At 47.2% G+C, this 24,461-nt stretch overlaps 1 protein-coding gene and 1 long non-coding RNA gene across 3 annotated transcripts in view; both read right to left on the bottom strand.

Annotated features, from left to right (window-relative positions):
• Positions 1-24,461, bottom strand: part of LOC306930570 — a 133,900-nt gene that overhangs the window by 72,786 nt on the left and 36,653 nt on the right. The gene's annotated exons all lie outside the window — the stretch shown is intronic.
• The window catches only part of ninl (ninein-like), a gene marked incomplete at its 5' end in the record, with an annotated part of 85,500 nt that overhangs the window by 59,470 nt on the left and 1,569 nt on the right, over positions 1-24,461 (bottom strand). For both annotated transcript variants that reach the window (XM_079511598.1, XM_079511599.1), the window contains 2 exons: positions 20,287-20,477; positions 23,983-24,079. In XM_079511598.1, the coding sequence (XP_079367724.1) occupies positions 20,287-20,477; positions 23,983-24,079 (288 nt within the window). The remainder of the gene's footprint in view (positions 1-20,286; positions 20,478-23,982; positions 24,080-24,461) is intronic.

The raw sequence follows: 24,461 nt of genomic DNA, 5'->3' as shown, positions 1-24,461 counted from the left end.
TAACTTTGACCCCAGAGAAAACTCCAGACCACAGAAAATCCACTGAATGTTCAAACTTCAGGTTTCTTGGGTGTAATTGAGGTCAGAAAAGCGAGAAAAAAAATGAAAATGAATGTCATGAAACGTTTAATACAGGATTAGATCATATCGACATTGGTCATATCGGTTATCGGCCATATCATCATCATCAGGTCTCTTGCTCGGCGGCGGAGGCGGCGCCATGCGTAGAGCCAATCAGTTTCACCAATCTTCTCCATTTGGGTTGGTCCAGTCGGCCATAACAGCAATTAATTATATCGGATATCGATATCGACATCCCTAGAAATCACAGATTGAGGCTTTACACAAATGTATTGTCATCAAAATGTCCTTATAAACCAAAAGTAAAATAACTCATTATGCAGAATGCCCCATTTCAAGTTTTCAAATGTATAAAAAAATCTCAAGCAGATCTACAAGCTCGTAGTTAATAATTAATATAATGAATTAATGTATTTAGAATACATTTGTAGAATCGTCCTCAGGTCTAAATGGATTAAGTCAATGTTACTTTCCACCACTGCAAACATGAAGGTTACGCAGTGTGTACAGCATGATGTCTGAATAAAATGACACACACACACACACACACACACACACACACACACACACACACACACACACACACACACACACACCACACACACACACACACACACACACACACACACACACACACACACACACACACACACACACACACACACACACACACACACACACACACACACACACACCACTATATGCCATATTCATGAGCACAGCCATGAATTATTTATTGGTGCAACACGTAGCAGAGAGCGCTGAGAGCAACATTCCTCCACTGGAGTTAAGCGTGTTACCTTTGAGTCGGGTTGCCAACGAGTAGGCGTCCCTTAATTCTAAGAAACATAATGGATGTCCTGAAAAAAGATCTCACTGTAAATAGTGGCTGCGCGATTCTTGCTCAAATGTGACTCTCGATTCTACTCCACAAGAGTTGAGATCACGATTACTATGGGGCGGCGGTGGCTCAGGGGTAGAGTGGCCGGGTGGCAACCGCAAGGTTGCCAGTTCGATCCCTGTGTTCTCCCCTAGAGTTAGTGTCGAAGTGTCCTTGAGCAAGACACTGAACCCTTAATTGCTCCCGATGTGCAGGTTTGTGCCTCGCATGGTTTCCTCTGCCATCGGTGTGTGAATGTGTGTGTGAATGGGTGAATGTAATGCACAATCTATGTAAAGTGCCTTGGATGAAGGCGCTATATAAATGCACCATTTACCATTCTCATTTTTTCCCATGAAAATATGTATTGTCTGTAGTTGCTGAACATTACTACTACTACTACTACTGTGGCTTTAAACAGACAACATCAAAGTGCTCGACTTAAACCTCTCTTGAAGTCTCTCTCTTGTAGCAAAAATAAGAGTAACTAAAATGAGTGTCTGAATGTAGATCTTGATCTTTTTTCAAGTAATTGTACAGCACTACCCTGTATATACAGTACACAGTTTCTTTGTATATTATATTAACCCACTTGAACACAGACATCCACATTCTGAGGTGGAACATTAGCCAGAAATAGCAGCAGATCTACGGGCTTGTGAGCTTGTAGATCTGCTATTTTTTTGGGAAAGACATTTTTGTGTAGACCAGTGGTCCTTGTATTGAGGGGGTTCCAGGTGGTCCCCAGCTAAAGAGTTAGTAACCGAATGGACCCGTATTGATTGAACTAAATGCATGCACGCCTGCTCAATCTCAGCAACTGTTTGCGTTAATATGTAAAAAAAAATCCCGATTGGGGGTGTTGTTTCTGTTCTCCAAAAATAGCTCCTCTACAAGCTCTGGGCTGCTCAAGGCTGCAGATCGGCTATTTTTGGAGAAGAGATTTATAGACATTATGTGCAAATATAAAATAGCTGTGATACTTATATGTAAGTGGTTATGGTGAAATAAACCATTAACACTGGTTAGTTTGGAGGGGGCGAGGGGGCTATGACATCACCGTTTCAGCAAATTAGGCGGCATTTGCTATACACACGGAGACGAGAAAGTCGCGTCCACTTAGACAGAAAAAAGCAGACAGTTCAGTTTAGTGAGTCTAGACTATAGAGAGTATAACAAACTGTGTTAGAGAAACAGACAGTACATTCATATGAGCTGTTTGAACTGTAAGACTTGATTCCCCAACAACAAGGAACAAAGTGTGTCCCTTAATCAGTTCAATAAGGGACACGTCTTTATGTTTGTACTTCATTCTCTCTCTCTCTCTCTCTCTCTCTCTCTCTCTCTCTCTCTCTCTCTCTCTCTCTCTCTCTCTCTCTCTCTCTCTCTCTCTCTCTCTCTCTCTCTCTCTCTCTCTCTCTCTCTCTCTCTCTCTCTCTCTCTCTCTCTCTCTCTCTCTCTCTCTCTCTCTCTCTCTCTCTCTCTCTCGCCCAGCAGTAAATCAATAGCGGTCCAAGTAGAACGGTTGGACATGAACTATTTAAAATAGATTATACTTTTGCCCCCATGGTACAACATAATGACAGCCATGCCACCAAGAGAGAGAGAGAGAGAGAGACAGACAGACAGAAGGGATTTGGAGGTGTGTGTGTGACTGTGTGACTGTGTGTGTGTGTGTGTGTGTGTGTGTGTGTGTGTGTGTGTGTGTGTGTGTGTGTGTGTGTGTGTGTGTGTGTGTGTGTGTGTGTGTGTGTGTGTGTGTGTGTGAGGCCAAGCAGGGCCAAGGCAGTGTTACATAAACACTCTAAATATTTCATTTGATCACATGAAGAGAAAAGGAAATGAAAGGAGAGAGAGAGAGAGAGAGAGAGAGAGAGAGAGAGAGAGAGAGAGAGCAACACATCTAGTCCATACCCAATACAACTAGTCCATACCCAATACAACTAGTCCATACCCAATACAACTAGTCCATACCCAATACAACTAGTCCATAACCAATACAACTAGTACATACCCAATACAACTAGTCCATACCCAACACAACTAGTCCATACCCAATACAACTAGTCCTTACTGTAGGAAAAAAGTAAGTCTTATTGTGGAATATGGTGCTTTCATTTATATATACCGTCATGTTGTTGTATATTTGTGCATGTTATGAATATGTGAATGTAATTTACTTTATGGATAATTATATGTTTGATACCTACTGTAGATGGGTTTAAACTGTATTTTGGTTTATGTAAGAATTATTTGATGATTGTTTGATTATGATGATTCTAAAAGAATGTTTATATTTGTATTTATAGACCGCACTGTTCAAGATTAAAGACACTAAATCAAGCAGCCCTCCTCCTGTGACTCTTTGACCGGAGTCCATCCATACGTGTACCGGCTCTATTCCAGTCATTTCCAGAGGCCCTAGCCCTCTATTTCATGGTCCTTCGAGCCGGATAGAGCTCCATCAACACTATGGATCCTGCAGAGCAAGATGCAGCCGAGGCAGCAACTCGTCCCCACAGAGAGCAACACCTTCCCCAGCACCTGAGTGACTTCGAAGTGGGCTACACACCTCAGACCCGAGATGAACCTCCAAAGGCTCCATCCCACGCATCAGAACGTCGGGATGGCGAGACGAGGACCCCATCTCAGATGAGTGAGCACTCACATCGGTCACGGTCACACACGTCAGGAGAACAGGTCGGTGGGTCAAAGCCTCCATCCATGAGGAGTACACACACTCAAAGTAAGTCCTCACACCACTCAAAGGCCAAGTCGGCCTCTGTGTCGAGTTCATCCAGGGCGAGTGAGTCCTCACACCATTCCAAGGACAAGTCCGCCTCTGGTTCGGGCTCACATCGTGAGTCCTCACACCATTCCAAGGACAAGTCCGCCTCTGGTTCGGGCTCACATCGTGAGTCCTCACACCATTCAAAGGCCAAGTCAGCCGCAAGCTCAGGCTCCCATCGATCCTCTGCTAGTGCAGACCCCCGACGTGCTCTGACACCGATCCAGGAAGCTATTCTCGAAGAGAATATCCAACGCCTGGAGCTGGAGCAACTACAACAACAGGTCTTGGAAGACAGCAGAGCTGATCTGGAGTGTCAGCACCTTCAACGTATGCAGCAGGAAGCACAAGATGCACGAGAGGCTATAGCCAAACGTATTGACAGACAAAGGCGACTAAAGAAGAAGGAAACCGAACTCCAGGTGGCCCAGCTAGTCACCTCACTCCTTCAAGAGTCTGTGAGGGAGGAGCCAGGTAGCCGTACACCACCCACATCTAGCTTCAAGCCAGTACCAAGCACGAGCGCCTTTCCTACGGACTCTACAACACTGCAGCGTCCAGTCGCTCTGCAGAGCAGCCAGCACATGCAGGCTCACTCCACCATGGACACTACAGTGAGGCAGCCATCACACCAGTCAATGCACCTCTCTGCTGCACCCCCTGTTTCAGAACTTTCTGCTTCGACTGCATCATTCCTACCTGCTCTCAACCGGCAACTGCCTCCTCAACTTTCCATAGGTACTGCAGTGAGGCATCCCCCAATACAAACTATACCTTTCTCCCATTCACCCGCTGCAGCGTTCCAAGCTCCGGTTGTGCGCTCCCGCACCCAGCTGCTGTCTGCTCAATCCACTGCGAGCATTACAGCAACGCACTCGACAACACAACCAACGTCTTACTCCGCTGCACCATCAGTACAATTGCATCCGAACACGGTCTTGTCAGCTCACTCTAGGCTCCCCCCTAGGTCACACCAGGCCTCTGCGGTAGGGCATAACATCCAGACCCAGCAGTATCACACTACCGTACCAGCCGTACAGATTCCTTCCTATGGTGTGAATACCTCCACTGCGGCTCACTCTCACGACCCTATGAGTTCTGCTGTACATTATATGGCTCCTAACCAGCCAAAGGCTGAACCACCGCAATATCAGCACCCAGGTTCAATGATGCCATTCACCCAGCCTTATGGCATTCCCCAATCAATACTGCCAATCTTTGAGCGCGACCGTGAAAGCGACTTCGCTCTCCTCAAGATGGCCTTGGATAACCTGACAAGTGGTCACGGGTACTTGACCGAACAGTATAAATACCAACTGCTCCTTGGTCACTTGAAGCTTCCCAGCGCTCTCCACCTGGCAAAAGCTTACATGTACGACTCTGAACCGTACACTGCTGCATTGCAAGCCCTGCAAGACAAATACGGTCAACCCCGGCAGCTCGTCCAGTCCGAGCTAGGTGCCATCCTCAATACACCTGCCATCAAATTCGGTGACTCTGAAGCCTTCGACTCCTTCGCACTGTCCATCCAGTCACTGGTGGGCATGCTTGGGACCCTGGAAGGACCTAATGGTTACGAGTTGAGATGTGGATCACACGTCGACAGGCTGCTGGCCAAGATGCCCCCATCTTACAGAGACGGGTTCATTGAATACAGTCTGAATCAGGGTATTCTCAGGACAGGGTATGACCAGACGTACACTCTGTCCGACCTGGCAGCCTGGCTTCAGAGGAAATCACATGCCAAGCGTCTATCAAGCCGAGCTGCAGCGCTCTATCAGTGCGATGCCCCCAACTCCAAGCCAGCCAAGACGGATCATCGTGTCATGCCGAAGGAAAGGACCACAACCATTCTTCTCAACGCTGAGGACGTCGCCAGCCCATCAGAGTCTGCTCGTCCTAGTACTTCAGAGTATGCACGTAAGTCCACCTTCAAGTCCAAACCGTATTGTCCTTATTGTGACAATAAAGAGCACTTCATAAATAACTGTGATGACTTCAAGAAGTTGTCCATCAACCAGGTGGTGAAGTGGATCAAAGATGGAAAACGGTGCTGGAAGTGTGGCCGCAATCACGCCGCTGAAGCATGTACTCTGAAGCGCCCTTGCAAAATATGTAAGGAGCAGCACCTCACCATCTTACATGACTCCGTCCAGCAGGCCCGAACTAACGTCCACATGGTGACTACACCACCTACCAGAATTTACCTCGACCGGCCAAACCGCCCACACCAGGTGATGCTGAAGGTCATTAAGGTCATCTTGAGAAATGGGGATCAAAACATTGAGACATATGCCGTTTTGGATGACGGCTCTGAACGAAGTATCATCCTCCCTCAAGCCGTGCGGAGCTTGAACCTTCCGAGAGAGCGAGAGACTCTCCACTTGCAAACGGTCCAGCAGACAGTCGAGCAGCTCCAGGGCAGCTCTGTCTCCTTTGATGTTTCTCCACTGTGTATGCCTTCCGAGAGGTACCGGATCCACCAGGCCTTCACTGCCAACAGTCTGAGCCTGGCACAACACTCCTACCCCATAGCTGCACTACAGAAACGTTACAAGCACCTCCGTGGCCTGCCCTTACCGCCAATCGACCAAGCTAAGCCTCTGCTCCTGATAGGTTCAGATATGCCACATCTCCTGACCCCTGTACAGCCAGTACGTGCAGGCCCACTGGGAGGTCCTATCGCCATTTGTACCCGACTGGGTTGGTCACTCCAGGGCCCTACCAGTATTGTCCAGAACACATCTAATACACAGTGCCTCCACATCTCCACTGTATCCCCGGCTAACGAGCTCTTCAAGAATGTGGAGCGCCTTTGGCAAGTAGACACTCTCCCTTATGTGAATCAGAAGGCAGCCACACGCTCGAAGCAGGACCAGCAAGCCATCGACATGCTACAATCATCCACCATTAGAGTCGAGGTTAATGGAATCCAGCGTTACGCTACCCCCCTGCTTCGGCGAACACACGCTACCCAACTTCATGCTCCAAAGGAAGCTGCGCTGCCGTGCCTCCGCAGCACTGAGAGACGACTTGCCAAGGACCCTAAGCGAGCAGAGGTCTACTGTAATGAGATCCGAAAACTGGAGAAGGCTGGCTACGTGGCAAAGATACATCCTGCTGAAGTCGACCAGTCTACAGAATCCTGGTATCTTCCACACCATATGGTGAATCACAACGGGAAGGACAGGATTGTATTCAATTGTTCATTCCAGTATCAGGGCCTGTCCCTAAATGACCTCCTGCTTCCCGGACCTGCTCTAGGACCGAGCCTGCTCGGTGTCCTCATCCGGTTCCGTCAACACTCAGTGGCAGTGAGTGGAGATATTAAAGGAATGTTTCACCAGATCCGCCTACTGCCCGGTGACAAGCCAGTTCTACGTTTTATCTGGAGAGACATGGAGAGAGAGCAGGAACCGAGTGTTTATGAGTGGCAGGTACTTCCCTTTGGGACGACATGTAGTCCCTGCTGCGCTATCTACGCCCTCCAGCGACACATTCAAGACAGTGTAGAGGGCAACCCAGCTTTGACCGAGACAGTTGAACAGTCATTCTATGTGGACAACTGTCTTCACAGCACCTACTCTGCGGACGAGGCCAAAGGTTTAGTTGACGACCTCCGCCAGCACCTACAATCAGGAGGTTTTGAGGTCCGCCAGTGGGCAAGTAATGTGCCCAAGATCATCGAACACCTCCCACCTGAGGCCCGCTCGGAAAGTAGCGAACTATGGCTCTCTAAATCCAGTAACGACCTTCAGGAGCCTACCTTAGGTCTACGTTGGAATTGTCTCAGCGACACCTTGGGGTACAAGCATCGCCCATTGGAGACCTTATCACCTACATTGAGGAATCTTTACCGAGTACTAGCCTGCCAGTACGACCCTCTCGGCTATATCGTGCCATTCACTACAAGGGCTAAGGTCCTCATCCAAGACCTGTGGAAGGAGGAGGTTGGCTGGGACGAGGTGATCCGACCTCGAAGTCTGCTTGACCAATGGCATTCCTGGGAACAAGAGATTCCTCACCTTATACAACTGGAGTTCCCTCGGGCGTATGCTCCGCCACAAGCCGACACTGCTACAGTCACAAGAGACCTCCACATCTTTTGTGATGCGTCAGAGCGGGCATACGGCTCTGTCGCCTACATGAGGACCGTGGACGACCAACAGGACGTCCATATTTCTTTTGTGCTTGCTAGGTCTCGGGTGGCCCCCCGCAAACAGCTGTCGATGCCACGCCTGGAACTGAGTGCTGCCCTCACAGGTGCTCAGCTCGCTGGCGTACTCCAAGCTGAACTCACCGTGCCCATCCAGCGAGTTGTCCTGTGGTCTGACTCCACTACCGTTCTACATTGGATTAAGTCAGAGTCCTGTAGATACAAGGTGTTCGTGGGCACCCGCGTGGCGGAGATCCAGAACCTGACTGAGCCTGACAGCTGGAGATATGTGAACTCTGCTTTGAATCCGGCAGATGACATCACTCGGGGTCTGACTCTGAAGGAGTTGGCACAACCACATCGATGGCACATGGGACCAGAGTTCCTCTACCTACCTGAAGATCAATGGCCTACCATGCCCTCAGCTGAACCCAACTCTGACAACGGTGAGCTGAGGAAATCCGCCATCATTGGTAATGTGACCATCTCTTCTGTTCCCCAGTTACCTGCCATCGAAGACTTCTCTTCATGGAAAGAGCTCATTCAAGCGACAGCCAGGTCCCTTCACGGGGCGGCTGATTCTGATCAGCTTGAGGCAGCGGACTACCTGAAGGCTGAGAGGGCCCTCATCCTACGTGCCCAGACGGACTCGTTCCCGGAGGAGGTCAAGGCCCTCAAGTCAGATCGGGCCCTTCCCTCTGACAGTAAGCTGAGCTCACTATCCCCAGAGTATGACCCTGTCACAGGCCTCCTCAGAGTTGGAGGTAGGCTACGCAGGGCAGAGAACCTGGAGATCGACGCCATACATCCAATCGTGTTGGATCCACAGCATCCTCTGACAAGGTTGCTCATCCAAGATTATGACCAAACTCTTCTGCACCCTGGGTCAGAGAGAGTACTTGCCGAATTACGCCGCACATACTGGGTTCTGCGTGGGAGAGAAGCAATCCGCAAGCATCAGCACTCCTGCCGAGAATGCCAGCTATGGCGAGCAAAGCCTGACGTCCCCAAGATGGCGGACCTTCCACCTTCTCGCTTACGCCTTTACAAGCCCCCGTTCTATTCCACTGGAGTGGACTGTTTCGGGCCATTCCACGTGAAGATAGGACGCCGTAACGAGAAGAGATGGGGAATTGTGTACAAATGCATGACTACTCGTTGCATACACCTTGATCTCCTGGAAAGCTTGGACTCCGATGCTTTCCTGATGTCCTTGAGACGATTCATCTCACGGCGAGGCACTCCATTCGAACTTCTTTCCGATAACGGCACTAACTTTGTCGGAGGGGACAGAGAACTGCAAGAATCGTTTGCCGAGATGGCGCCAAGACTGAAGGAACAGTTGGCCAAGCAGAAAATCACATTCCGTTTCAACCCTCCGAGTGCACCACACTTTGGCGGAACGTGGGAGAGAGAGGTGAAGTCAGTGAAGACTGCCCTCAAGGTCATCCTTAAGGACCAGACGGTGTCTGAGACCGTCCTCCGGACAGTCCTCATTGAAGTGGAGGGTATCATGAATGCCAAACCATTGGGCTACCTCTCCTCAGATGTTGCAGATCCAGATCCCATCACTCCAAACATCCTCATCATGGGACGCCGGGATTCGTCCTTGCCACAAGCTGTCTACGACTCCAGTGATCTCCTTGGGAAGCGTCGCTGGAGACACAGTCAAGTACTGGCTGACCATTTCTGGTCCACATTCATCCGCCATTATTTGCCAGGACTACAACAGAGACAGAAGTGGAGGAAGGATGGCAAAGAGCTGTCCGTCGGTCAGGTGGTCCTCGTTGTGGACCCGCAACTCCCTCGGGCCCTCTGGCCTGTCGGGAAAATCACACAGACGTACCCTGGAGCTGATGGACGCGTCCGCACCGCATCTGTGCAGGTGAAAGACAAGATTTACCTGCGCCCTGCATCTCGTCTGGTGCAGCTACCGAGTCTCCCTGGCGAGGGGGACCCCTGATGGACTTTCCTGTTTATGTTCAAATGTTTAAGTACACATTTGGAGGCGGCTGTGTAGGAAAGACCTAGTTAATTGACTCAGCAATGCAAGGACTCATTGACACAGCAATGCAAGGACTCATTGACACAGCAAGGCTGATTGGCTGCCCCTGGCTGCCCCAGTGATAATCATGATTAGGTTCAGCTTGCATGCTTTTCTCACTCAGTTGTTCTGCTTAGTTTGACCTGAGGAGCTGTGTTTTATTTTCCTCTCTGACTGTGCGTGTTCATGACAGTAAAAGTAAGTCTTATTGTGGAATATGGTGCTTTCATTTATATATACCGTCATGTTGTTGTATATTTGTGCATGTTATGAATATGTGAATGTAATTTACTTTATGGATAATTATATGTTTGATACCTACTGTAGATGGGTTTAAACTGTATTTTGGTTTATGTAAGAATTATTTGATGATTGTTTGATTATGATGATTCTAAAATAATGTTTATATTTGTATTTATAGACCGCACTGTTCAAGATTAAAGACACTAAATCAAGCAGCCCTCCTCCTGTGACTCTTTGACCGGAGTCCATCCATACGTGTACCGGCTCTATTCCAGTCATTTCCAGAGGCCCTAGCCCTCTATTTCACTTATCCAATACAACTAGTCCATACCCAATACAACTAGTCCATACCCAATACAACTAGTCCATACCCAATACAACTAGTCCATACCCAATACAACTAGTCCATACCCAATACAACTAGTCCATACCCAATACAACTAGTCCATACCCAACACATCTAGTCCATACCCAATACAACTAGTCCATACCCAATACAACTAGTCCATACCCAATACAACTAGTCCATACCCAATACAACTAGTCCATACCCAATACAACTAGTCCATAACCAATACAACTAGTCCATACCCAATACAACTAGTCCATACCCAATACAACTAGTCCATACACAATACAACTAGTCCATACCCAATACAACTAGTCCATACCCAATACAACTAGTCCATACCCAATACAACTAGTCCATACCCAATACAACTAGTCCATAACCAATACAACTAGTCCATACCCAATACAACTAGTCCATAACCAATACAACAAGTCCATAACCAATACAACTAGTCCATACCCAATACAACTAGTCCATACCCAATACAACTAGTCCATACCCAATACAACTAGTCACAAATAGTCCATACCCAATACAACTAGTCCATATGGGGTTGTTTATTATTACTAGCCCTTACCCGAAATACTTGCCGCCTTGTGGCCGCAGGGGGTACTGTGCCCTGTGGCCGCGGGGGGTACTGCGCCCTGGGTGCGTTTTCGTATTTTTAATTCACTAATACATTTATTATTAATTTATAATTAGTTAAATTGGAAAAAGGGCTTCGTTAAGACCTCCATATTATTATGGTCAATGCCTGTGTGAAAAGTGGGAGTGATTGGTGCAGGCAGTGAGGAGCTACGGCAGTCACAGTGACACACATTCAGACAGACAGACAGACATTGTCAGAATTATAGTATGATGATGATTATAGTATGATTATTATTATTATTATTATTATGACCTTTAGTGAGTGCGTCTGGACTGGAGGTATTTGGACTGATGATAAAACCCTGGGAAGGAATGCACTGAGTCAGCACTTCAACACTCCAATATCACGCAATATAGATAGAGAGACACCAACACACACCAGCTGGGTTACATCTCTACACACACAGAGAGAGAGAGAGAGAGAGAGAGAGAGAGAGAGAGAGAGAGAGAGAGAGAGAGAGAGAGAGAGAGAGAGAGAGAGAGAGAGAGAGAGAGAGAGAGAGAGAGAGAGAGAGAGAGAGAGAGAGAGAGAGAGAGAGAGAGAGAGAGGGAGGGAGGGAGAGAGAGATAAGTTGAGTGCGTGAGAGAGGTTTTGAGAAAATGAAAATGTAAGTATTCAAACTGAGAGAACAAGAAAGACAGAAAGAAAGAAAGGAAGGAAGGAAGGAAGGAAGGAAGGAAGGAAGGAAGGAAGGAAAGAAAGAAAGAAAGAAAGAAAGAAAGAAAGAAAGAAAAAGAAAGAAAGAAAGAAAGAAAGAAAGAAAGAAAGAAAGAAAGAAAGGAACATCTTTGACGCAAAGCCAAAACCAACCTACAGTAGAGTTCAGGGTGGCGTGTGTGTGTGCATGTGTATGTGCGTGCGTGCATGTGTGCGTGTGTGTGTGTGTGTCTGCATGTGTGCGTTGCGTGCGCGTGTGGAGTACAGCTGCCAGTAGCACATTCCACACAATCCCACTTCCTGAATGAAGGTCCAGTGTGCTGGGCTACCCTCCTCCTCCCTAAAGCTCACTGGCTCAGGTATGAACTGAGACACTGCATGGAAAACTATACAGGCAACACAAAGACTTTTTAAACGTTCACTGAGACACTGCATGGAAAACTATACAGGCAACACAAAGACTATTTAAACGTTCACTGAGACACTGCATGGAAAACTATACAGGCAACACAAAGACTATTTAAACGTTCACTGAGACACTGCATGGAAAACTATACAGGCAACACAAAGACTATTTAAACGTTCACTGAGACACTGCATGGAAAACTATACAGGCAACACAAAGACTATTTAAACGTTCAGCAGGAGCTCTCATCCAGAGAGACTATTTATTGTTCGTCATCAGCCGTTATCAACACCATTCAATGCAGCCAGTATGGACATTTACATGGTCCGACGTGGCGTTGGTCACGTTTGTCCGCTAAATCTAACCCTAACGCTAACCCTAAACTCAGTGTTAACCAGCCATGTAAGTCCGTTTCATGATTGTTTTTCTCGCTTTGGCGGCAGTGATTTCACTTCCGCGTTTCCTAGTTGCTTATACGCAGTATGTGGAAATGTCCATACTGGCTGCATTTCATGGTCTTCATGGTCTAAGGTGAAGTCCAGAAACAACCTGCTCTGCAAGCTCGCTGGTGCACAATGTGGGGCGGAAGGCAGCCTCCACACTGCGCACCTCAGCACTGGCCCTGTCATACTCTGCAGCAGAATATTGTGCCCCTGTCTGGTCTAGGTCATCACACACACACCAAGTGGACACCCAGCTCAATACCACCATGAGAACCATAACTATAACCATATAACCATAACTATTCGCTCCACACCACTCAATACCACCATGAGAACCATAACTATAACCATATTACCATAACTATTCGCTCCACACCACTCAATACCACCATGAGAACCATAACTATAACCATATAACCATAACTATTCGCTCCACACCACTCAATACCACCATGAGAACCATAACTATAACCATATAACCATAACTATTCGCTCCACACCACTCAATACCACCATGAGAACCATAACTATAACCATATAACCATAACTATTCGCTCCACACCACTCCCCTGGCTCCCAGTATTATCAAACATAGCTCCCCCCACACACATCCGGCGAGCAGCAGTTTCTCAAAGGATGCTTCAAAAGGTCAAAGACTAGTCTCCCCACCTACCAATCCATGCAGACATCTTCAACCCACCCACTGCTCGACTCCCGTCTAGACGACCAATTTGGAAGAACCCCCCATCAGCTGACTTCACCATCCAATCAGCTTGGAAAAGGGAATGGGAGTCCAATGAGGTCCCAAACAAACACCTGGTGTCACACCCCAACCAACAGGTCCCTGGCACCACCCTCCCCAAGGAGACAGTGGTCTACACTCAATAGGTTCAGGACTGGACATGGCCCCTGCTTGGCCAGCCTTCACAAACTGGGCAGTAGCCCAAGCCCACTGTGTGCGTGTGGTGAGGAACAAACTATGGAGAACATCATTGAAGTTTGTCCTCTCCAAAGACTGGAAGGAGGATTAGTTTAGTCACCCTCCATACAGCAGACCAGGAGGCTATACCGCTTGGCTGAAGGACTTTCCATTCGCTAAATAAAGAATGGTCTTGATAAGAACATACTGGTGATTATACTGTGGGTTGATAACATCACGTAACATCAGGTGTGGAAAAGGCACTCTAAAAGTATCAATACTGCAATGTAGACATACTCAAGACCGGAATTCAAAGTGTACTTGAGTACACAAAAGTATTGACACCAAAATGTAATTAACCCAATTTGACCTGAGGCCGATTAAATGGTGGTGCTCAACTTCTTCCATGTCAAGGACCCCCAGATTTATCACACACACACACACACACACACACACACACACACACACACACACACACACACACACACACACACACACACACACACACACACACACACACACACACACACACACACACACACACACACACACACACACACACACACACACACACACACACACACACACACACACACACACAAAAGCAGTGGTTCCCCAAAACCTTTCAGGTTGAGACTCAAACTAGTGAAAATATAGCAGCTCTACCCACAGGATTCTAACCCAGGTCTCATCTACCTACCGCTCGCCCAATAGATTCTAAGCCAGGTCTCATCTACCTACCGCTCGCCCAATAGATTCTAACCCAGGTCTCATCTACCTACCGCTCGCCCAATAGATTCTAACCCAGGTCTCATCTACCTATACCACTCGCCCAATAGATTCTAACCCGGGTCTCATCTACCTACCGCTCGCCCAATAGATTCTAACCCAGGTCTCATCTACCTACCGCTCGCCCAATAGATTCTAACCCAGGTCTCATCTACCTACCGCTCGCCCAATAGATTCTAACCCAGGTCTCATCTACCTACCGCTCGCCCAATAGATTCTAACCCAGGTCTCATCTACCTACCGCTCGCCCAATAGATTCTAACCCAGGTCTCATCTACCTACCGCTCGCCCAATAGATTCTAACCCAGGTCTCATCTACCTATACCGCTCGCCCAATAGATTCTAACCCGGGTCTCATCTACCTACCGCTCGCCCAATAGATTCTAACCCAGGTCTCATCTACCTATACCGCTCGCCCAATAGATTCTAACCCGGGTCTCATCTACCTACCGCTCGCCCAATAGATTCTAACCCTGGTCTCATCTACCTATACCGCTCACCCAATAGATTCTAACCCGGGTCTCATCTACCTACCGCTCGCCCAATAGATTCTAACCCTGGTCTCATCTACCTACCGCTCGCCCAATAGATTCTAACCCAGGTCTCATCTACCTACCGCTCACCCAATAGATTCTAACCCAGGTCTCATCTACCTACCGCTCACCCCAACAGGCAATACGGTATCCCACTTGGCTAGATTAGAGATGGTGCACTTACTGTATATGATCTTCAGGCAGTACTACTCGACCAAAATACTTATTTTTGGAGAAAATAAAACGTTGTTCTAGAGAAGTATAAATTAAAGTATAGAACTGCAAACCATAGAATGTGCATTCACTTCATCACAATATATACGATATCGCTGAAAAGGCATATCGTGGAGACATTGTATCATCTCTCTGATATTGCTCATCATATCACCCAATAATCGTTGTCATGAATACTTCGTTAAAAGTCTTCTTTCAATTACGTTGAAATGCATTGTAAATGATGTTCCTGTTCATCTTAAAACAAATGATAAAGTATAGGTGATGCTTCTGGGAACGCTACTGTCTCTGTCCGAGTGGAGTGAACAACACCCGCCCCCTCGTTGCCCCTTCCAGCCAATAGCGAAACAACACCTACCCCCTCGTTGCCCCTTCCAGCCAATAGAGAAACAACACCTGCCCCCTCGTTGCCCCTTCCAGCCAATAGCAGTCGTCGTTACCGGTTGCTTCTCGGAAACCCAGAAGTTCCAAGATGGAACAGGTCTGTGGAGACTAAACCGACGGGGGATATAATGTCACCATTCCCTCAGTCCATTATTTTCTTGTAGTCTATGGTCTAAAAAAATCATCAGTGGTTCTCAAACTTTTTCATGTCAAGGACCCTCAAATTGACACTCATTAGCCCCGAGGACCCCCATTTGAAAAGAGTCCAAAGACATGCCAAGGACCCCCATGAGAAGACATGCCAAGGACCCCCATGAGAAGACATGCCAAGGACCCCCATGAGAAGACATGCCAAGGACCCCCACGAGAAGACATGCCAAGGACCCCCACGAGAAGACATGCCAAGGACCCCCACGAGAAGACATGCCAAGGACCCCCACGAGAAGACATGCCAAGGACCCCCACGAGAAGACATGCCAAGGACCCCCATGAGAAGACATGCCAAGGACCCCCATGAGAAGACATGCCAAGGACCCCCATGAGAAGACATGCCAAGGACCCCCATGAGAAGACATGCCAAGGACCCCCACGAGAAGACATGCCAAGGACCCCCACGAGAAGACATGCCAAGGACCCCCATGAGAAGACATGCCAAGGACCCCCATGAGAAGACATGCCAAGGACCCCCATGAGAAGACATGCCAAGGACCCCATGAGAAGATTTTCACGGCTCTAACAGTGACTCTCAAACATCTCAACGACCCCCAGTTTGACATGGCTACGGACAGGCTACGGACCCCCATTTAATGGCATTTCTATCTCTGGGACCCCAATTTATATTGTGAATCCAATGTTAATATAACTCTGAGAGTGTACAAATGGAACCAAATGGACCCGTTTAGCTGCAGGGACCCCCTGGAACTCCCCCAAGGACTTTGAGAACCACTGGTCTGAACGTCTCGATGGAACGGAAGGCAGACCATAATGGGTTTCCCGGATCGTAGCAATAATTATGTTCTACACACGGAGTGATTCAGACTGTTTGTCACATCATGTCTTAACCCATTCAGAACGGGAAGCCTTTTTGGTGTTTTAAGCATTAACTTTAGCTACTGAAAAATAGCAGGTCTACAAGCTTGTAGCGCGGCACTCGATCTTATATTTTTTTGGGAAGAAACGTGAAAATGTGGCGCAAATCTTGGAATATATATTCTTTCAGAGCGAACGTTTTTAATCTTTGCTTCTGGGGGGGGGGGGGGGGGGGGGTCCCTGGAACAACATGGGGGTCGGCGGCCAATTACATATAATTTTGGGGGGTCCTTGTTTGAGGACGACTGACATAGAAACATGGGTTTTTTCAGAAAACTGTCAGGATTTAGAAGACATTTTTTGTAGAATCGTCCTATGGGTTAATTGTAATTGTCCATGTTTTTTTTTTCTCGTTCAGCGTCGTCACGAACACAAGGCGATGTTGGCATGAAACGTCCGATCCGAAAGACCACCGGAAACCCACACTTCGTTAAAACACCACCGGACCCCGTTCCAAAAGGGTCATTTAATTAGACTTTGTTGAGACCCCTGGAATCGCGTGCCGAAAACAGCCCCGATCTACAAGTCGCGTCGTAGGGACTTGTAGTTTTCGGGGGTTCGTGACAACAAACCAGCGGTGCAAAGAGAACCGAGGCGAGTATGAAATAAATCAGGGGGAGAAAAAAGGGTTTGACATCTGAGTCGGTTTCCCCTCCAGTACAATACTGTCCATTCAACACAAGGCCCGGAGGTTTGTAGATTTAAGAGGAATGGAGAAGAGGGGGTTTTGGTGTGTGTGTGTGTGTGTGTGTGTGTGTGTGTGTGTGTGTGTGTGTGTGTGTGTGTGTGTGTGTGTGTGTGTGTGTGTGTGTGTGTGTGTGTGTGTGTGTGTGTGTGTGTGTGTGTGTGTGTGTGTGTGTGTGTGTGTGTGTGCGCGCGAGCGTGGAGGGGTAATTTGGGGCTTGCTCTCAGGCAGCATAACGGTCACAGGCTTTCTGCCAGCAGAACTATGAGACCAGCAGTCTCCAGTCAACCATCCAGCACTGTCCACTCCACTGTAAACACTACCACACACACTGAGGGAGAGAGACATAGAGAGAGACAGAGAGAGAGAGAGAGAGAGAGAGAGAGAGAGAGAGCAAAAAGGGAGGCTACTACCTTTAACCCATTATGACCCGAGGAAGATTCTAAAAACAATCTTCTAAAATCCTAACAGTTTTCTGAAAAACCTGTGTTTCTATGTCAGTGCGGTTCTCAAACATTTTCATGTCAAGGATAGCCGGGAATTATCTGTATTTGGCCGCGGACCCCCATCTGAAGATGGATGGAAGATTTGCAGCACATTGTCACGATTTTCCAAAAAATAGCAGATCTACAAGCTCATAGCGCGGCACTCGGTGTATCTATCTGTTTCAAAAAGATTTATCCCATTTAGACCAGACACTGGATTCTACAAATGTCTTCTAAATCACAGAGTGTTTCTGTGTCAGTGGTGCTCAATATTTCATGTGAAGGACCCCCAAAATTATATGTATTTGGCCGTCGGCCCCCATCTGACAAATATGTTGTTCCAGGGACCCCCCCACCAGAAGCAAAGATTTGAGTTAAAAATGTTCGCTCTGAATGAATATATATTCAAGGATTTGCAGCACATTTTCATGATTTTTCAAAAATAGCAGATCTACAAGCTCGTAGCGCTGCACTCGGTGCCCCGCTATGAGCTTGTAGATATTCTATTTTTTCGCTAAAGTATGACATAATGCTTAAAACACCAAAGGGGGGGGGGGGGGAGGTAATGGGTTAAACACATTTGAAATCTGAGGCTTTTCATGCACTATTTAAAATAGTTTAGTTTTTCTGGGGGAAAAAAGGCTGCTAATTGCCCCCAAAGTGACTGCAAAATCCATCCTGAAAGATTGCTGCTATTTGTTTCAAAGAGCTTTATATCAAGGCACCTTGTTGCCAACAGCAAATTAGCGGGTTTGTAAAAAAAAAAAAAGCCAGCAGATTTTTCCGAGTGTCTTTGTAACATAGTTCTGTTTACACAACGCCGTATACCTCCTCCAACTGCACACACACTGTCCTCAAGGGTTTTATTGTATTTGCGACACTTGCTTTGGCGACGACGTTAACCTGCGTTTTCTCCAGCCAATAAAGCTCTGTTGAAATGTAAATGGCATTGTGTGAGAGAGAGAGAGAGAGAGACAGAGAGAGTGAGAGAGAGAGAGACAGAGAGAGAGAGAGAGAGAGAGAGAGAGAGAGAGAGAGAGAGAGAGAGAGAGAGACAGAGACAGAGACAGAGACAGAGAGAGAGAGAGAGAGAGAGAGAGAGAGAGAGAGAGAGAGAGAGAGAGAGAGAGAGAGAGACAGAGACAGAGACAGAGACAGAGACAGAGACAGAGACAGAGAGAGAGAGAGAGAGAGAGAGAGAGAGAGAAGCATCGCCAACATCGTCCAATATGTTGATTGACTTTTACTGCTACTGATACTTTTACTGCTACTTTTACTGCTACTGCTACTTTTACTACTACTGATACTTTTACTGATACTTGTACTGCTACTGATACTTTTACTTAAGTAAAACAAATGTCAGTACTTCTTCCAACACTGCCACTACATTCCTGAACATACAAACATCTAGTCAGCCACCTGCTGCTGCGCACACACAAGCGCACGCGCACACGCACACGCACGCACGCACACACACACACACACACACACACACACACACACACACACACACACACACACACACACACACACACACACACACACACAGACACACACACACACACACACACACACACACACTTGAAATATTGCCTTGTACAGAGGACATAAACACTGCCAGTGCAGTCAGCCAATAGGAGAGCAGACAGTTATACAAAGTGCCCTATAAGGCGGAACATCGTTACATCTAAATTATATTTACATCTGAAATAACGGTCAGTGGGCAAAGATAGTGTCTCACTCGGATCGCACGGCGACAGACGTGTGGCGCGGCGTGTCAAGCTTCTTGTACAATACAGTTAGCGTACTTGTCAGACACAGCAGACACCAGTCTAGGCTAAAGGACACAAATGATATCAGTACAGTACAGTTGAAGGCCCCTCACAGCCAACGTGTGTATACGTACGTGTGTCATGCCCTCCTATGCTACCAAAGATAAAGACTAAAAGTGTAACATCTGTAGCCTAACTGTGATATGGTCACACACACACACACACAAACACGCACACACACACACGCACGCACGCACGCACGCACGCACGCACGCACGCACGCACGCACGCACGCACGCACGCACGCACGCACGCACGCACGCACGCACGCACGCACGCAAGCAAGCACATCATTTCAATTTACAATTTAGCAGACGCTCTTAAGCCACAGAGATTTACAGTAAGCAAGAACAACACATGGTAAAACATAGTCATCAAGAATCATAAGGAAGCCAAAAACCTAGCAGGAGAATATCTGTACAGTGAAGCTATGAGTAAACACTATAAAGTGCTGTCTACATAAAATGCTATCTAAGTAAGGTCGTCGGGGCTAGGGCAAGTGCTACGGGCTAAGATGGATGAAGAGGTGTGTTTTCAGACTACGGTGGAAGATTGGGAGTGAGTCTGCAGTTCTGATTGCACACACACACACCCACACACACCCACACAGACACACACACACACACACCCCTCTCACCTCAACGCTCTCCAGAGAGGTGGAGCGTCTGATCTTCGCCCTGCGGACGCCGGGCGGCGACGCTGACGAGTCGCCAGGCTCCGCCCCGTACGGCGGAGAGTCCTCCGAGACGCCGGGGCGATCGGGGCGAGACCTCCGGCCGTAGCGCTTGGCCCCGTGCACAAACTTTGGTTTCTCTTCCTCTGGAACCACTGGGGGAGAGAGAGAGAGAGAGAGAGAGAGAGAGGACACGGGTAAGATCGGGTAAGCACTCGCTATTGAGAATTTGTAAAATGACAGAGATGTGAATGGCCTTAAACGCAACACTCCAAACAATATTATCAGGGGAAAGTCACAAAGAATGTCATAATATTGACACACAAAACGTGAGAATCGATAAAGGAATGTCTCGATCCAAGGAGTTTATCTTCTAGGACAGTGGATTTCAACCCTTTCCATATGAAGGTGGTCCATTATTTGTTCAGCATTCGAGCCATGGAACCACCCCGAGATGAGATTTAGCCTCTCAGACCCAAAGCTAAAGAATATTTTGTTGTCGTTGGATAAAATTTTGTCCACAATTCCAAGCTGTATTAATGTGGTACCATTAGGAGAGATAACAGGCAAAATCAAAATAACAATTCTTCTGCATTCTATATTGTGTAGACGTCTAAGAAATGCAGATGCCTGGAAGAACATATTTTAAGATGGGGGGGTCCGCGGCAAAATACAGATAATTCCGGGGGTCCTTGACATGAAAAAGGTTGAGCACCACTGACATAGAAACGTTCAGAAAACGGTCCTAATTTAGAAGCCGTTTTGAAGAATCGGCCCCAGGTCTAGATGAGCTATAGTTTCACTTTGAATGGGAAGGGATGCGATTCCCAGACGCCATCCTATTTACAATGACAGACCTCGCTGTAGCAGCTAGGCATTCTTCTCTGACAGACTTTTGGCTAACCTCTAATTTACCATGACGCTTGATGATGATTTCTGGCTCACACGCGCACACACGCACGCACGCACGCACGCACGCACGCACGCACGCACGCACGCACACACACACACACACACACACACACACACACACACACACACACACACACACACACACACACACACACACACACACACACACACACACACACACACACACACACACACACACACACACACACACACACACACACACACACACACACACACACACACACAGTACACACACTCTCTATATGGTGACTGCGCTGGTTTGTGCGCTCGCTCACTCACTCACTGCCCTACATTTACCCCGGCTGTCTGTTTGCAATTGTGGTCAGATGGTAGTCTCTCTCCAGAACAGTACAGGCCCAGAACCAGAACCCCACCTTTATTTGGCTCCGTGAATAGTTTCTGTTTTGTAGGATTGTGAGGAAGACGAGCCAGCCATGCAGTGACTGACTGACTTCCACTACATGTTGAGAAAGTCACACTGTAGCAGCGTGTAGTGTTGAGATGATGACACATTGACTGAAAGCATAACCATATGAATTATTTTACTTTTTGAACTATGAAGTTGTTGTTTTTAGTTGTTGTTTTTTTCCCCTCACAATGCTTGTGGAGCATGATTTTGAAAACTTGTGAAATGGGAATCCTGCGTAATGAGTACTTTCTACAATTGGTACTTTAAGTACATTTTGATAGAAATTTACTTTAATTATTATTTGTACATTCCAGTATTGATACTTTGTTTTTTTTTTCATCACTGTTCATTCGGGCTTGTTTTCATAGATGTAGACCTGCTTATTTCTCTGACGTGGTTCCAGAATAGATAGCTGTTCTCTCTGACAGGGCCTACCTATAGCCTCGGTCCCTGGCTTAAAAGCCTGGTCACAATATAAGGCAGAGAGAAAAGCCTGGTCACAATATAAGGCAGAGAGAAAAGCCTGGTCACAATATAAGGCAGAGAGAAAAGCCTGGTCACAATATAAGGCAGAGAGAAAAGCCTGGTCACAATATAAGGCAGAGAGAAAAGCCTGGTCACAATATAAGGCAGAGAGAAAAGCCTGGTCACAATATAAGGCAGAGAGAAAAGCCTGGTCACAATATAAGGCAGAGAGTGCATAGGCGGAAATGTTGGGACAGAACATCCGTCAGATGTATTTCCCCCGGATACAATCTTTTTTTTGACCAATCACAACACTTGTTTCATTCACGGAGAATGTAAACAGATTTGTAAAGCGTATATCTATTCTACGTCCGAGCATAGACATGGTAACGCCATGCCTGCCTCTGATTGGCCTACCGACACTGCCGGCCTTACCAGAGTTTCCTCCGAGGTGGAAGATACATGTTGGATAGTCTGCCGCGAGGTTACTCCATGGTGGGAAATAAATAAATAATACAAGTACGATAATACAAGTGAATGACAGCTTGACACGCGCGACAGTAACTATTATTTTTGTAGAAGAGACAAACTAATATTGTTTATGCCAAATCCAACCATAGTACATTCAATCAAAGCAAACGGCACAAGGTTAGTTTAGTTAATAGTTTGCCTCTTCTACAAAAATTAAAGTTACAAGTTACTGTCGCACGTGCCAATAAAGCTGCCATTCTCTTGTACTTGTATTATTTCCCACCACGGAGTAACCTGGCGTATCGGAGGACAGTCTGATGAGACCGTGAGGGCTAGACGGTAGCCTCGGTCCCAGGCTTACTACGGGCTAGAAGGGCAGTGTCGGTAGGGTCGGTAGGCCAATCAGAGGCAGGCGGGGCGTTACCATGTCTATGTTCGGACGTAGAATAGATATACGCATTTGTAAAGCGTCCACGTCATTTCCTTGAGCGGTACTTCCGCCACATTTCAGCTATGCACTCTACAGTGTATATTGTGCCCAGCGTGGGGCCTACCTGGCTCCAGATAGCTGCTCTCTCTCTGACAGGACCTACCTGGTTCCAGATAGCTGTCTCTCTCTCTGACAGGACCTAGACTACTGGTTCCAGATAGCTGCTCTCTCTCTGACAGGACCTACCTGGCTCCAGATAGCTGCTCTCTGTAACGGTGACAGGACCTACCTGGCTCCAGATAGCTGCTCTCTGTAATGGTGACAGGACCTACCTGACTCCAGATAGCTGCTCTCTGTAATGGTGACAGGACCTACCTGACTCCAGATAGCTGCTCTCTGTAACGGTGACAGGACCTACCTGGCTCCAGATAGCTGCTCTCTGTAATGGTGACAGGACCGAATACAAGACAACTCACCCCGGTGCTTGCCCGTTTTTCCTCCCGGAATTTTCCCCAGTGAGGGGGATAACTTTGTAATATGCTATTGGCTGTTTGTATTCTTTTTGGACAAATATAAAAAGATACTCCTGTGGAAAGGCTATATTATTTTACTTATATTGACCCTATAAACAATTTAGTATTATTTAGTATATGTAAGATTTTTCCCACTCAAATGGTACCTCGTCAGATAATCCCCACATAGCCTACAACAACTTCTGTGAACAGACTTCACTGTAGTAGCTTTTCATAAATTATATTTGTACTTAGGCTGTCTGCTGCCGTGAAAGTTTATAGTTAGATAAATTCAAAGTCCAGCCGTCTGCTGTCCAGCCTCTCCCACCCCTCACTGGGGAAAATTCCGGGAGGAAAACAGAAAAGGGGTGAGTTGTCTTGTTACCACAGGACCTACCTGGCTCCAGATAGCTGCTCTCTGTAATGGTGACAGGACCTACCTGGCTCCAGATAGCTGCTCTCCTCCTCTGACGTACTGAAGTCCAGGGAGCGCGACAGCACGGCCACGAAGCCCTCCTTGAACTCCTCGAAATTCACCTGTGAAACACGCAGACAGACGCACGCGTATGTTCAGTACACATTATACGCTAAACATGCAAACAGACGCACACGTATGTTCAGTTCAGTACACATTTATACGCTAAACATGCAAACAGACGCACACGTATGTTCAGTTCAGTACACGTTTATACGCTAAACATGCAACCGACGCACACGTATGTTCATTACACGTTTATACGCTAAACATGCAACTGACGCACACGTACAGTATGTTCAGTACACGTTGCGACTTGCGTGAACCCGAGGACGCGTCTGTTTCGCCTTATCCACTTTAACCATTATTTTAAACTTTAGCTGTTGAAAAATAGCAGATCTACAAGCTCATAGCACGGCACCGAGTGTCGCTCTACTAGCTTGT

This window comes from Electrona antarctica (assembly GCF_951216825.1).
Source record: "Electrona antarctica genome assembly, chromosome: 10".
In the NCBI taxonomy this organism is placed as follows: Eukaryota; Metazoa; Chordata; class Actinopteri; order Myctophiformes; family Myctophidae; genus Electrona; species Electrona antarctica.
This window is presented reverse-complemented; position numbering and strand designations above follow the sequence as displayed.